General features: G+C 37.1%; 1 protein-coding gene across 6 annotated transcripts in view; it reads left to right on the forward strand.

Annotated features, from left to right (window-relative positions):
• CEP89 (centrosomal protein 89) overlaps positions 1–16,431 on the forward strand; it is a 71,415-nt gene that overhangs the window by 7,507 nt on the left and 47,477 nt on the right. For 4 of the 6 annotated variants that reach the window (XM_081275288.1, XM_081275291.1, XM_081275290.1 and 1 more), the window contains exons 3-5: positions 5,454–5,612; positions 10,490–10,676; positions 13,974–14,078. In XM_081275288.1, the coding sequence (XP_081131414.1) occupies positions 5,454–5,612; positions 10,490–10,676; positions 13,974–14,078 (451 nt within the window). Of the gene's footprint in view, positions 1–5,453; positions 5,613–9,508; positions 9,619–10,489; positions 10,677–13,973; positions 14,079–16,431 lie in introns of those variants that run through there. The other 2 variants (XM_081275292.1, XM_081275289.1) reach the window with 2 other exon arrangements.

Below are 16,431 nucleotides of genomic sequence, written 5' to 3' on the forward strand. Positions count from 1 at the left end.
TTTTGTGGAAGTTTCATTATGTAGGCAAGATTGATTATGTGATTGGCTGTTGGTGGTCACCTTCTCCCTCCTTGGAGGTGAAAGTTCCTGCCCTTTGAGCACCTTTGCTTGTTCCCCTGGCAGCCAACCCCATCTGTGGTTATTGAGGGATTTACCAAAAATCACCTCATTAACCTAAGGAATATTCAGGTGTTTTGGAAGGGCTTGTAAACAATGAAGGGCTGTCTCTCATCTTTATTGCTCTGAAGCTGTTCTGAAGTTGCTTCAGGAATCAAGGACAAAGACCAAATTCTTAAACAAAAAAAAAATGTTCTTATTGCTCTAGTTACTTAGGAAATAACAAGAGTTACTGGAGCTGTGAGCATATCATAATATCATAGTAGTAGTATCATCATGGTTTTATTTTTCATTTCTCTAATAAATGGCATTGAGCATCTTTTCATATGCTTATCTGTTTCTTCTTTAATGAAATATCGGTTCAAGTCTTTTGCCCATTTTTAAATATTGGGTTGTTTTCTTATTGCATCATGAGAGTTTTTTTTCAAATATATATATATATATATATATATATATAACAATTTCTTTACCAAATATAGGATTTGCGAATATTTTTTCCCTGTCTGTGGCTTGTCCTTTTAGTCTCTTAGCAGTGCCTTTCAAAGAACTTTAGTTCTTAATGTTTCTGAAGTCCAACTTATCAATTTGTTTCTTTCATGGATCATATTCTCTGTATCATGCCTAAGAAATCTTTGCCTAAGTTCACAAAAGTTTTTACCTATATTTCTTTTAGAAGTTTTATGATTTTAGGCTTTCCATTTGGGTTTCTGATCCATTTCAAGTTAAATTTTGTATATGGCATAGAAGATATAAGGAAGATATAAATTCAAGTTCATTTCTTTTTTTTTTTTTTGCATATGGATATTCATTTTTTCCAGCACTATTTGATGTTAATGGTGATGGTCTAGGGGTCACGTTGTTTCTTGGCTCTTGTATTGTTTTCCCTGGTTTTATTGGGGAGCTTAGGAGAAGTTTCCAGGTTACCACCTCTCAACTTTTGACTGACAGTAGGACAGCATCAGATTGCATATGATCTTAAATGTTACTATTATTATGAGATTAAAATCACATGGTAGCCCCAGGCCAACATGGTTCTAAATGGAGAAAAATTGAAAGCATTCTCTCTAAAAACTGGAACAAGACAGGGATGCCCTCTTTCACCACTTCTGTTTAACATAGTTCTTGAAACTCTAGCCAGAACAATTAGATGAAAGAAATTAAAGGGATACGGATAGGAAAAGAAGAACTCAAATTATCACTATTTGCCAACGATATGATTCTATACCTAGAAATCCCAAAAAATTCCACCAGAAATCTTTTAGAACTAATAAATGAATTCAGCAAAGTAGCAGGATATAAAATCAACATCCATAAATCAAAGGCATTTCTGTACATCAGTGACAAATCCTCAGAGAAACTAGGAAGACTACCCCATTTACAATAGTCTCAAAAAAAAAAAAAAACAACTTGGTGAAAGACCTCTACAATGAAAACTATAAAACGCTAAAGAAAGAAATTAAAGAAGACCTTAGAAGATGGAAAGATCTACCTTGTTCTTGGATAGGTAGAATTAATATTGTCAAAATGACCATACTACCAAAAGTGCTATACAATGCAATCCCAATCAAAATCCCAATGACATTCCATGAAATAGAATAAGCAATCATGAAATTCAACTGGAAAAACAAGAGACCCAGAATAATCAAAGCAATCCTTAGCAAGAAGAGTGAGCTTGTGACATTACTATTCCAGACCTTAAACTATACTACAGAGCAATAGTAACAAGAACAGCATGGTATTGGCACCAAAATAGACCTATAGACCATTGGTAAAGAATAGAGGATACAGAGACAAACTAACGTAATTACAGTTATCTCATATTAGACAAAGGCACCAAAAACATACATTGGAGAAAAGATAGCTGCTGAGGGCCATTACCAAGTAGGAATGACGCATCGAAATTTCCTTGCCAGCATACCCCATGTTAAATTTGCTGTGACCTTGCATGTGTGTTTGAGAAAGATGACCCTACTCAAGGACGAGGGTGGATCCAGGATTAGGGTGTATCCTGCAGTTTGAGGAAGTATAGTATCCCGGTCCTTGGGTTTAGGGCGTTCCCAGTTTAAGACCTTGGGTTTTAGGGAAGTTCGATGTTGAGGATTATTGCTGCTGGAAATAGGGCGTTCCTGCTACCTGAGCTCCCGTTGAGCTCTCGTGAGATTCAGAGAGCATTTTGGGAAAAAAGCCTCGTGTAGTAGGTGAATTGGGTGGCAGCAGAACTGGGATTGCCCCAGAACGTGTGTGGAGGCCGGTGTGAGTTCCGGAATAAAGAATTGCTGTTTGAATCTACAAAGCTGTGTGGTGGCTCGTGATTCTGTGCCCAGCCAAGACTGCGGCAGATAGCCTCTTTAACAAATGGTGCTGGGAAAACTGGAAATCCACATGTAACAAAATGAAATTAAACCTCTGTCTCTCACCATGCACAAAACTCAAAGTGGATCAAGGAACTAGGAATTAAACCAGAGACCTTGTGCCTAATAGAAGAAAAAGTAAGCCCAAATCTCCATCATGTCAGATTAGCCCCAACTTCCTTAATAAGACTCCTAAAGTGCAAGAATTAAAACCAAGAATCAATAAATGGGATGGATTCAAACTAAAATTTCTTCTCAGCAAAAGAAACAATCAGTGTGTTGAATAGAGAACCTACAGAATGGGAGCAAATCTTTACCACAGCACATCAGATAGAGACTAATCTCTAGGATATATAAAGCACTCAAAAACCTTAATACCAAAAAAAAAAAAAAAAACCCAAATAACCCAATCAATAAATGACCCAATGAACTGAACAGACACTTCTCAGAAGAGGATATACGGTCAACAAATATATGAAAAAATGTTCAATATCTCTAGCAATTGGAGAAATGCAAATCAAATCTAAGATTTCATTCCAGTCAGAATGGCAACTATCAAGAATACAAAAAAGTGTTGGTGAGGATGTGGGGGAAAAGGCACACTCATACATTGCTGGTGGGACTGCAAATTAGTGCAGCCAATCTGGAAAGTAGTATGGAGAATCCTTGGAAAATTTGGAATGGAACCACCATTTGATCCAACTATCCCACTCTAGTTTATACCCAAAAGACTTAAAAACGGCATACTACAGGGACACAACCACATCAATGTTTAGAGCAGCACAATTCATAATAGCTAAATTGTGGAACCAACCCAGATGCCCTTCAGTAGATGAATGGATAGGGAAACTTTAGTATATATACACAATGGAATATTACTCAGCATTAAAAGAGAATAAAATCATGGCATTTGCAGGTAAATGAATGGAGTTAGAGATTATAATACTAAGTGAAGTAAGCCAATCCCCCAAAACCAAAGGCCAAATGTTTTCTTTGATATGAGGATGCTGACTCATAGTGGTGATGGGGGTGGGGGAGCATGAGAGGAACTTTAGATAGGACAAAGAAGAGGGAGGGGAAGGGGTAAATGGGGGTTGGAAAGACGGTGGAATGAGTTAGACATCTTTACCCTAAGTACATGTATGAAGACACGAATGGTATGAAAATACTTTGTGTACAACCAGTGACTTGAAAAATTGTGCTCATATGTGTAATATGAAATGAATTTCATTCTGCCGTCATATAAAACAAATCAGAATAAATAAATAATTCAATAAAAAATTCACATTATAAAGACCTAAAGGTAACTCTTGGTCACCTTGGTTTGTGCTGACCAGTTTTAATTGATAAATAATTAATTGAGTGTTTTTAGTAAATGATGAAATGTGATTTTAACAGATTTTATGGTTACCCTTCAGAGTTAGCATGTTCTTATTGGCAGGGAGGAATCTTAAAGTCAAGAGCCTTGAGAGATAACAGGTTGTTTGCTGAGGAATGTAACATACCCTATTGACTTGCCAGAGTAGGGCCAGAATGGCCTTAGGTAAGTTGCTTTTTAGGAGAAAGCATGTGGTGGGTCCAGTCCTGGCCCCTTAACTTCATGTTCCCACTGCTCATGCTGTCTGCTGCCTATTAATATTGTGCTGTGTAACATACTGCACCAAAACTTAGTGGTTTAAACACTGAACAATAGCATTTTTTTTTTAAATCCCACATCTCACTGATGCTTTTTAAATTTTTTTTTTCTTTTCATTTTGGTTATTTCTTGTTGCTTTTGTCTTCTGCAGTGAATAATCTGCTGTATCAGTGTATTTTTCATCTCTGATATTGTCATTTCATCTCCTTTTTGAACATGGAATACAGTTATAATAACCCTCTTAATGTTCTTTTCTGTCAATTCTCACATATATGTTCAATTCTGAGTGGGCTTCAATTGTTCATAAGAGATCATGTTCTGTCACTTTACGTGCCTGGTTATTTTTGAATACAACACATTGTGAATTTTACATTGTTGAAATTTTTATATTCCTATAAATCTTACTGGTCTTTGTTCTGGGATATGGTTAAGCTATTAGGAAACAGTTGAATCTTTTGAGTTTGATGTCTTAGGGAGTGTCTGGAACAGTGCTCAAGTAGGACTAGCTATTTCCCACCACTGAGGCCAGACCTTTCTGAGTTGTGTACCCAGTGTCCCGTGAATGATACGTTTTTCCAGTCCATCTGGTGGGAACAGGCACTGTCCCAGGCCTTGTGTAAGTGTCTGGCACTGTTCCTCTAATGTCTTTGGATGGCTCTTCCTCCAGCCTTGGATCATTTCTTTGCACATGTGTGCTGAGGGGAATATTCTGCTTAACACTTGGGGACCTTCTGCAGATCTCTAAGTTTCTCTCTGTGCAACTCTCTCCTTTCTGGTATTCTGTCCTGCAAATTCTATCTGCCTTGGTGTCATGGTCTCTCAGCTCTATCTCTCAGAGAGTCTGCCTGGCCCCACTTCAGTTCCTTCTCCCTGTGCTGTGTGACCTGGAAATTTTCCCAGGCAATAAGCTGGGACAGTTCGGACTCTGTTCTTTTGTTTTGTTTGGCTTTTTTAGGCAGGAGGTTGAACCTGTTTTTTCTATCTTTCCTATAACCTATTTTTAAATAATTTGCAAGAGTTTTAAAAGCATCCCTTTACATCATTTCTTTATTTTTATATCTCTTTTTTCTTCCATTCTGATCTTTCATTTTAATAAGAAAACTGTTTGAAGATAGGCTTTGGGATCTGACTTCCAGGACTAGAGATCTGGTTATACCTGCTATTGGCTAGAAAATCTTTACAAGTTAAATTTGCTTGAAAAATGGGGTAATAATTGATTCATACAGTTGATGTGAGAATTAAGCGAGATGGTCTGATGGTACAGACTATGGGCATGTAGGCCATAGGTGTTCAGTTAAACACCATAGTATCCCCGTCTCACTGTCCCCCTGGAATGTTTTTACCCACAGATCTGCCCTGGCTGCAGTCATTCTGGCAACAACACTGACTGGGCGGACCGTTGCCATTCCCCAGCCTCGCCAGAGATCCCGATCTGAAAGTGAAGTCTCCATCGTGGAAAAGGACAGCTTTATCCAGCCCTATGCCACCATCTCAGAGCACAGGCTTGGGTAGGAACAGTATTGCTGGCTCTGCTTTTGCTGGGGACAGAAGAGGAGCAGCTCAGTATCTTCACTGTGTGTCGGGGGGAGGGCATGCACATGTGTGTATGTTATTTATGATAAGAGACTTAGTTGTCAGGTTTTATCCTTAGTGTCAATGGGACACTATCCAGGGGCATTAATTGCCTTTGAATCAGAATTTTCTCCAAAGTGTCTCCCTAAACTTGTAAAAGCACTGGTGATTTTAATGGCCGCACAGGGCCAGTGAATTTAGTGTTGGCTTTTAGCCCTGAGTAGGATTCTCTATGCTACAACCAAAATAGAGTTTTCTCATTACTCCTCCAGAATCTCTCCTCCTAGTACTCATGCAAGTTTTGCCTGTTTTCCCTTTGAACAGCTTTTCTTTATTGCATCAGCTGGGTTTGAGCTGACACAGGACTGAGGTCAGGAGGGTTTCCTTTGGAGAAGCGCGGGTTGAGGAGAGCACTTTGGGACATACATAAATTACCCAGAAAGAGGGACCAGAGACATGGCAGCAATTGAAGGCAGATGTTTGTGTCTGTGAGGGCTCCAGTGATGGGGACAATGAGTGGGGTGGCCTATGGTATCTTGTTCAGAGGGTTGGAATGTGCCCTAAGAGCACCAAAGACACTGATGGGCTTTTAGGGCTTGTGGGTGAGAATGAGGATATCTAATTTGCATATATATACACTGGAGATTAAACCCAGAGGTATTTTTTTGATTTTTTTCTTAGTTGTTGATAGATCTTATTTTATTTATTTATACATGATGCTGAGAATCCAACCCAGTGCCTCATACATGCTAGGCAAGTGCGCTATAGCTGAGCCACAGTCCCGCCCTACACCCAGGGGTATTTTGCCACTGAGCTATATCCACATTCCCTATTATTTTTTTTTGTTTTGAGACAGAGTCTCCCCAGGTTGCTTAGGGTCTTACTAAATTGCTGAGGCTGCCCTCAAATTTGATATCCTTCTGCCTTAGCCTCCTGAGTCACTGGGATTACAGGCAATGTCACTGTGCCTGGCTTAAATTTGCCATTTTAACTGTCATATATATACAATTTTTTGTTTTGTTTTTTGGTTCTGGGAATCAAACCCAGAGTCTTGCTCATACTATGCACATACTTGATCACTGAACTATACCCCTAGCCTGTATGTATGTAGATACACACATGCACACATACACATCTACATCTATATATATATATATCTGTATTTTTAATGTAGCTATACCAAATATTCTATTTTTTAAATTATTATTTTTTTTTGCATTACAATTCTTAATACACCATTATATAATAATTTATCATATCTCTGATTATATATAAGGTATGTTGACACCAAATATTCTGTATTTTTTAAAAACATTTTTTTCTTAGTTGTTGATAGATCTTTATTTTATTTATTTATATGTGGTGCTGAGAATCGAACCCAGTGCTTCACCCCATGCCAGGCGAGTGCGCTATTGCTGGGCCACAGTCCCAGCCCTCTGTATTTTTTTTTTTTTTATATCTCCTATATATTCTTTGAAGTGCTTTGATTCCATCTTTTTAAATTGTTACAACCATATTGCAAGGTAGTTTTTAAAAAATATTTTCTCTTTAGCAAATCAAAAATCAGAGGCCCACCATTGATAAGCAAATTGTTCAAAGTCACAGAAGTAGTAAGTCAGGAGCTGGAACTCTGCTTTTGCTGTTCTGCATTGAAACCTTTTGTGTCATTACTGTGGGGAGTACTCAATTTTCCCCAATTTCTATTGTTGAGGATCTGAACAAGTTGGCTACTTTGCTCATAAAGACAAAAATTTACGAATATCTTATTTCTCTTTTGCAATTCATAATCTTTTTTTCCTGGTTATTATGATGTTTTGGGGAATCTTTCAACGAATTTAAATTTTTTTTTTTTATTTTTAATGTAGCAGAATTTAATCTGTTTTCCTCCTTATAGTTTCTGTCATTATGTTTATATTTATAAAGACATTTCCACTATAGTATTATATATATATATATATATATATATATATATATATAAAACTATAGTATTATATAGAAAATATATATTATAAAATATATTATATAATATATAAAAATATACATTTTCTATATAATATATAAGAAATATATAGAAAATGTATATTTATATATATATAAATATATATTTTCTTATAAGTTGTGTTTTTATTTTTCCATTTTAATCTTGACTCTAGGGCTGGGGTTGTGGCTCAGTGGTAGAACACTCACCTAGCATGTGTGAGGCACTGGGTTCGATCTTCAGCACCACATAAAAATAAATACATAAAATAAAGGAATTGTGTCCATCTACAACTAAAAAAATATATACTTTTAAAAAATATTTATTTCTTTTAGTTGTAAACAATGCCTTTATTTATTTATTTTATGTGGTGCTGATAATCAAAACCCAGGGCCTTGAACGCGCCAGGCAAGCCCTCTACTGCTGAGCTACAACCCCAGCCCTAAAAAAATTTTTTTTTTAAATTTTGACTCTATCTTTGAGATGTTTGAATATAGCCATTTTTTCTTCTGGTAAAAATTATACTTGACCAAATAAGAATTTAGTTATAAAACTAATTGAGGGGCTGGGGATGTGGCTCAAGTGGTAGCACGCTTGCCTAGCATGCATGAGGCACTGGGTTTGATTCTCAGCACCACATTGAAACAAAATAAAGATATTGTGTTCACCTAAAAAAAATTATATTTAAAAAAAAAAAAAGTAAAACTAATTGAAAAGAATAAGCACATAACATCATCAAAAGAAATCTAGAGGACTGGGGTTGTGGCTCAGTGATAGGGTGCTTACCTAGCATGTGTGAGGCACTGGGTTTGATTCTCAGCACCACATATAGATAAATTAAAATAAAGGTCCATTGACAACTAAAAAATATTATTTTTTTAAAAAAAGAAAGAAATCTAGAAAGGAAGAATACTAGCCCTGTAGAAGGGCTGGATAAGCCCCATCATATTTTTTTTTTCAATATTATGTTTTAGTTGTAGTTGGAGACAACACCTTTATTTTATTTTTATGTGGTGCCGAGGACTGAACACAGTGTCCCACATGTGTGAGGTGAGTGCTCTACTGCTGAGCCATAACCCTAGCCCTATCCTCTTCATATTTTAAAACATACTATTAAAGTAGTGAACATAGTGCTAGACTCAGTGTCTGAGAGGTGTCTTGAATGCCTGAGGTGAACCTTGAGTTTACAAGCATATCAAATCTTTAATAGAAGCTACTCCAAAGATCAAGGGGGAAGAAAGGATTCCACAATATATTGATTAACAATATTCAGAAACAAATCAGCTTTGAGCCTTGTCTGAGTCATACACCAAAATAACTATTGAGTGAAAGATTATTATATATGTACACATAAATATGACCATGAAATCCAGTGGCCAGTCTTATTAAACTTCTCAGGGAGATGACTGTTATTTACTTCTAAGCTAAGAATTTGAAAGGTTAAAATTTTTTATTTAGTTTTGTTTTTCTTTTACTGTACCTGTGATCAAATCCAGTCCCTTGTACATGCTAGACAAGCGCTCTACCACTGAGTTATTTCCCCAGTCCTCAAAGGGGTTGAACCTAGGGGCAGTTAACCACTGAGCTATATCCCCAGCCCTTTTGATTATTTTATTTTGAGATAGGGTCTTGTTACATTGCTTAGGGCCTTGCTAATTGCTGAGGCTGGCTTTGAACTTGTTTTATCCTCCTGAGTCACTGGGATTACAGGCGTACGCTACTGTGCCCAGCCAAAAAAGTATTTTTAATCTGTATGCTAACAAAATTCATGTAGCCAAGATAAAATTATAACTAGGAAAAATATTTACAGCAAGAATTAAGACAGGATTTTAATTTTTCTAGATGAAAAAGTTAACTTCAAACTGGATTGGACATACTAGAAGCAAACCACAGGATTTATGTAGGTAATTCACAATAGAAGAATTATGACTGAAACGCTAATATATGGAAAATGTTTATTCTCGGTAAGAAATGTGTATTTAGTGAGATTTAAATTGTTTTGGAAAATTAAAAAAAAACTTTTACTCATGTAGTTATAGATTGAGAAAATGTTTTGTGAAATGACTTTTGTGCTATATTATATAGACACAAAATGTTCAGTCCATTTGACTCAGCAACTTATCATATGATGGCTTGTTTTCTAGAACTAATTCTTAAAATAGAAGAGGTTATTTGCACAATGTGTTCATTATGGGGTTATTTATTGCAGTGAAAATCAAGAAAAAATAAAACCCACCAAAGAAGGGGAATTGCTGACTAAACTGGGATATCTGTTTAATTCTTACTGTATATGTGTGTGCATAGGTATTTGCTTTGGGGGTCAAACTCAGGGAGTTACGCATACCCAGCCTTATTCCTGTCTTTTAAAATGTTAACTGTTAGCCAGGTATAGTCATGCATGCCTATAATCAGTGACTTGGGAAGCTAAGGCAGGAGCATCACAAATTTAAGGCCAGCCTGAGCAACTTAGTGAGGCCCTGTCTTAAAATAAAAAATAAAAAGGGGTACGGATGTAGCTCAGTGATAGAGCACCCCTGGGTTTAATCCCCAGTACCAAAAAACAAAACAACAAAATATTGACTGTTAACATTATTAATAACAAGACAAATTACATATGTAGGCAGTGATAACTATAAAAATAGAAAAAAAGATAAATACCAAGAGTATATAAAGAGATGGGAGAGTGGATGATTTAATCTTCATGCTTCTATACATTTGTAATGTATTACAGTACTTCTCTGGTGGGAATTTGGAAGCAGTGCATTTAATATGTGTGTATTTTGATTTCAAGGATGAAGTTGTTTATTTAATTTACTATTCAATGTTCTAATACAGACCGACTTGGCAGAATGAGTTGGGAAGAAGAACTTCTTTACCATCCTTTGAAACACTGGACCGTGGGGATGAAGAGGACTCTGAAATGCAGGCGTCGTACACTGACAAGGAGTTGGGCAATGGCTGTGCCTGGAAAGAAGAGGGAGGTCATAGTGATGCTGTGTATGCTACATCACACAAAAATCAGGTGATTCCCATATTCCAAAGTAGGCCTAAACATTCTCTTTTCGATATTCTGCATTTGATTGCTCTGGGGCTTTTGTGTCCAGCCTTTTTTCTATCTGGTTAGGTTAAAATTTAAACCGCTTTTCTTTACCTTTTAAAGTTGAATCATTCAAAGACAAATGTAGATTTCTATGAGAAACTAGTAATTCTGCTCTTTCCTCTGACCTTGAAAGCTAATTCTCCTGTCACTTTTCTAGTTATCAGTGTGTACCTTGCAACCTTTCTCTAGATTCGCATCCAGTGAGAGGAACATTGTCATGATCTCAACAGTAGTGACCTTCTTTGCTGTTTACCATGTGTAGTGACATGCATTTTTCTTAGCTGACCTACCACTAACTCTGTGAGGAGTTCTGTTCATTGCCCTGTCTCACATTGGAGGGGACAAGGTACAGTGAGGTTGAAAGGGCCAACCGCTCTAATAATCCTGATTTATATTTGTTTTTTGCGATGCTGGGGATTGAACCAGGGCCTTGTGCATCTAATCCTGATGTTTAAACTGTGCTCCCAAGGTTTTGTAAAATGAATAGCACCATTTCTTTACTGGCAAAAGAGCACCATAATCTTTTTCCTGTTTTCTTTTGTCACCATCACACTGGCACATTGTTATAGTGACTGCACACGTAGACTCACAGCATCAAGCTGTATTTATATTGTTCATATTAGTTATCTTACATTATATTGACACACATTCTAAATGGGCTTAGGGAACTTACTTCAAGGAATCCTTAGGTGAGTATTTCATGAACTGGCTTTCACTTTCCAACATATATAGACTTTGATATGCAGAAGTAGATTTCCATATAGTGAATATTACTAGAACCTGCAGATGCTGTTCAGAGCCCCAAGCTGTGCCATTGCAGGGTTCTAGAAGACTTAGATGAAGTTCATTGCTCTTTATCTACACATTTTCTGGCTAGTTCTTTGATACTGATGTTACAGACAGAGTTATATCACTTAACTACTCCAGCAGTGAAGTTTGCCACCACATCTCCCTTAGAAGAAAGAAGTTATATGACTTATGCAGTCTTATTATTCAACGGACAAATAGTATGTTTTTAGGCAAGTCTGTTATGGTGACTTTAGGACCCATGTGTAGCAAGAAATTTTATTTTTAAAATTTGATAAGTAGAAAATAATGTAATACATTAGTGTTTCCATTCTTCCCCTTCAGGTTTTTGTTTTGTTTGTTGATGTCGAGGATCAAATTCAGTGCCTTGCATATGCTAAGTGTGCACTCTAGCACTGAGCCATGCCCTCAAGACCCCCATTTTTTTTTTTTCTTATACTGGGGCCCAGGGGTGCTTTAACATTGATGCTATATCCCCAGCTCTTTTTATTTTTTATTTTGAGACAGGTTCTCCCTACTTTGCTGAGGCTGGCCTAGAACTACACTTCTGCCTCAGCACCCCCTGAGTTGCTGGGATTATAGGTGTGTGCCAACACACCTGGTTTTTTTCTTTTCTTTATTTATTTAATAAAAGAAATAGAAGGTTACATTCAGGGTTGAAATTGTCTTTGTCTCCCACCTCCACTCCCTGGAAACCCATCTCTTGGATTTGGAGTACGTTCTAGAAGTCTATGTTTTTACTCTTTTACCACAAATAAGTGTAAGTGAATAATTATAGCGCTATATTTTTTAATTATATAAGGTCATCTTATAGTACCAATTATTCTACCACTTTGCTTTTTCATTGCATTGCAGTTTTGAGACTGATCCCTGTTGATTTATCTATTTACTAACCTACGGATGAACACTTAGGTTGTTTCCATGCACATATCTGATATGTGTACCTGTGTCTGCTGCATCAATTAGATATTGCCAAGTTAGATATTGCCAAATTGTCCTAAAAGCAGCTTCTCTATTTTACCTTCAACCAGCAGTGTATGTGTATGCCAGTCTCCATGTTCCTATGTATCCCAGCCAACAGGAAGTCTCTTCCCTGTACAACATAGGAACTAGAGTTTGAATAAGTGATATCCATCAAAAGGTCTCATCATAACCTGCACAGCAGCAACAAAAGGTGCCTTAAACCAGAAAGGGATTTCAATTTGCTACAGATATGCTAATTTTTTTCATGAGGAAGGTGAGGGGGGAAGAGGTTATGTTGACCTTTCCTGAGCTTTTGATATATGCAAGACAGTTTACATTTACTATCTTTGTTTGTTTGTTTCTTTTTACATGTGTCATTTATTTTCTATCCCTGAGTTAAGTATGTAAAGAAACAGAATAAATGACTTGCCCATGGTCATCCAACTCACCTGTGGCAGAGGCACAGGGTGACCAGTCTTCCCTGTTTACAGTTCAAATTTTTATTTATAGGGGCTGGAGTTTGATCCTCAGTACCACAGAAAAATAAATAAATGCATTGTGAAAAAAATTTTTTAAAAAAGAAAATTGTATATTTATAGCCCTCATACTTATCAGAACTAATTTCACAACATAAAACTTCTTTTTGGAATTGACCAAGTATTTCTGAATTTATAATATGATTAAAATATATTCCCTTGGGTTGGGGATGTAGCTCAGTGGTAGAGTGTATACTTTTTTTTTTTTAAGTTGTCAATAGATCTTTATTTATATGTGGTGCTGAGGATTAAACCGAGGCCCTCACATATGCTAGACAAGCGCTCTACTACTGAGCCACGACTCCAGCCTTAGAGTATATTCTTATGCATGTGTGATGGCCTGGGTCCCAGCCCTAGCAACACAAAAATAAACAAATAAACCCACATACTACATACACACACACACACACACACACACACACGCACACACACACACACACACTTACTACATATATCACTATATAGTGTATTTATATGCTATATATACATTTATACATTATTATTTATATATTTACATACAAATTTATGCATATATAAGTTTATACACTGTATATATGTATCACTATATAGTATACACACACATCCTTGAAAAATAGATATTTAGAGCATATAAACCACCTACTTTATCACTAAATGCTACTAACCTTAAAGATGATATTGCCTATAATTGTTTACCCCAGATTTTAAAAAATCTATAGTAAATATATAGAAGTCAGTTTTATAAATTTGCCCTTATAGGCAATATCATCTTTAAGGTTAGTAGCATCTAGTGATAAAGTAGGTGGTTTTATGATGTTATTTATACTTCCTTTAAAGCAAACAATTGTCAAAACTATTAAGATAAGGAAATAGATCAACCCCTAATCAGGCAATTTGGTTCTAAGAGTGTTCCTCATGCCTCTCTGTGTTTCAGGATAGTTTGGGCCAACATCTTCATGTGAATTGTGCACCTTCTCAGAAGTGGCCCAACAATGGAAAGTCTCATTCTCTGCAGTTTTCTTGTCGGTGCTACCCAAGAGTAAGGCTAAAGGGAAAGTGGGTGCATTAATTTGTGGTCAGTTCAGGGGAATGTAGAGCCCAGTGGGCACAGCAAGTCCCAGCTTCTCTGCCTCACAGTTGTATGGCTTAGGTAAGCCAGATCATCTCTCTGCATCTTAGTTTGTTCAACCAATAATGGGTTGTGTTAGGGAGGAAATGGTCTTTGAGTAGTTGAAAAATTCAACATATGTTTATTGAGCATCTAATGAGTACCAGGCGTCTTGGTAGGTGCCAGAGAGCCCACAACAGAATCCATAGTCACAGTATTCCATTTGGTCAGGGTGAAAACATATAGCAGGGGGTCTCTCCTTTTCTGGGAAAGCTACTGAAAGAATAACAGTGAAGGGCTGAGAAGGAGTTACAGCCAGAAAAATGTTTCCCTTTGAGGTAACAATTTTTCAGTCTGATAACCTTTGTAGGATCATTCTTTATCCTTTAGTAACTTCAGCAGAAATAATCATGGTATTTATTTTTCCTTCTTTCTTGAAGGAAATTTAGTATGTAATTCTGCACACACAAATCTCATTTTCCTTTTTTATTTTCAGAAAATTTCTTCCTCTATTTTACCTTTGAATTATCTACTCATTCTTTTCTTCTTTGGGAATGCTATTATACATTTGTTGGATCTTCTTAATTTGTCTTCTGTATCGCTTATTCTTGTTCCTTATGTCGGTGAGCTTTCCACCACTACAACAAAATATCTGAGATTATTAACTTATAAAAGAAAAAGGTTTGTTTTATGTTCTAGTTTTAGTTCAAGATTGGGCAGACCCATGGCCTTGGCCTCTGATGGGCATGCTGGATGGCAATGATGGAATGTGGTGGAGCAACCTGCTCATCTCATTGCTACCGAGCAAAAGAGGTCAGGGCCAGGGTCTCATGATCCCTTTAGGGGACACACCCCAAAAAGAGATCTCTCCTAAATATTCCACTGTATCCCAATGGCTCCATCTTGGAAATGAAACATTTCACTAATGGACCTTTGGGGATCATCCAACATCTAAACTATAACACTCTCTCTTCTCCATTTTTTTCCCTTTTAGCAACACTTTGTGTAATTTTTTTTTCCCATACTGGGGATTGAACCCCAGACCTCACACAAATGCTAGGCAAGTGCTCTACCACTAAACTACATCCCCAGCCCTTTTTATTTTATTTTGAGTAGGGTCTCACTTATTTGCCTGGGCTGGCCTCCTGAGTAGCTAGGATTACAGGTGAGCACCCCCATGTCTGGTGCTTTTTTTTTTTTTTTTTTTTTTTTTTAAGTTCTGGGGAGTAAAACCAGGGCCTTGCACATACTAGGTAAGTGTTTTACTACTGAGTCACATCCACAGCCCCACCTCCTTATTATTTTTGGTACTTGGGATTGAACCTAAGGGCACTTTACCACTAATCTATGTTCCCAGTCCTTTTCATTTTGAGACAGGGTCTTGCTAAATTGCTGAGTCTGGCCTCAAAGTTGAGATCCTCCTGCCTCTACCTTTTAAGTAGATGGGATTATAGGTAATTGCCACCATGCCCCTGCTAGGTTTTATTGTATATATACTTTGTGTCACTCCCTTAGTACTGAGAGGATGTAGCTTAGTGGTAAAGAAATGAGGTTCAATCCCAAATATCAAAATAAAAGAGTGAACCAGGCACGGTGGCACATGCCTATAATCCCAGCAGCTTGGGAGGCTGAGGCAGGAGGATTGGGAGTTCAAAGCCAGCCTCAGCAAAAGCGAGGTGCTAAGCAACTCAGGGAGACCCTCTCTCTAAATAAAATACAAAATAGGGCTAGGGATGTGGCTCAGTGGTCGAGTGTCCCCCAGTTCAATCTCTTTTACCAATAATAATAATAATAGTAGAGTGAACCATAGGGCTGAGGATGTGGTTCAGTGGTAGAGCACTTGCCTGGCATGGTGAGGCCCTGGTTTTGATCATAAGCATCACAAAAACAAAAAAAGGAAAAAATATACATGCTATAATTGCTAGGATAACTACTAGAATGAAATCAGAATATAATTTCAAAAGGAAAAGAGAAAAAGAAATAGGACAATTGAAGATGATGTCAACCCAAAAGAAGAATAGGGAGAAAAGGAAAATATAAAACACATAGGAAAATAAGGTGACAAGCTTAAATTCAAATATGTCCATATATACAATAAATAGAAAAATAAAAACAGAGCAGCATGCTGAAAAGGGACCTCCCCCTTCCCCTCTTCCTTTCTGCTTTAGACCAGGACCTCCTGTACCACTAGTGACCACAAGGAGGCCAAGGGACTCTCGTGCCAGCCTTCATAAGCAGCTGAAAGCTGAAACAATTTGGTAATTTGTAAAACATCACAGACCTC

Source organism: Spermophilus citellus (assembly GCF_964194105.1).
Source record: "Spermophilus citellus genome assembly, chromosome: 18".
Lineage (NCBI taxonomy): Eukaryota > Metazoa > Chordata > Mammalia > Rodentia > Sciuridae > Spermophilus > Spermophilus citellus.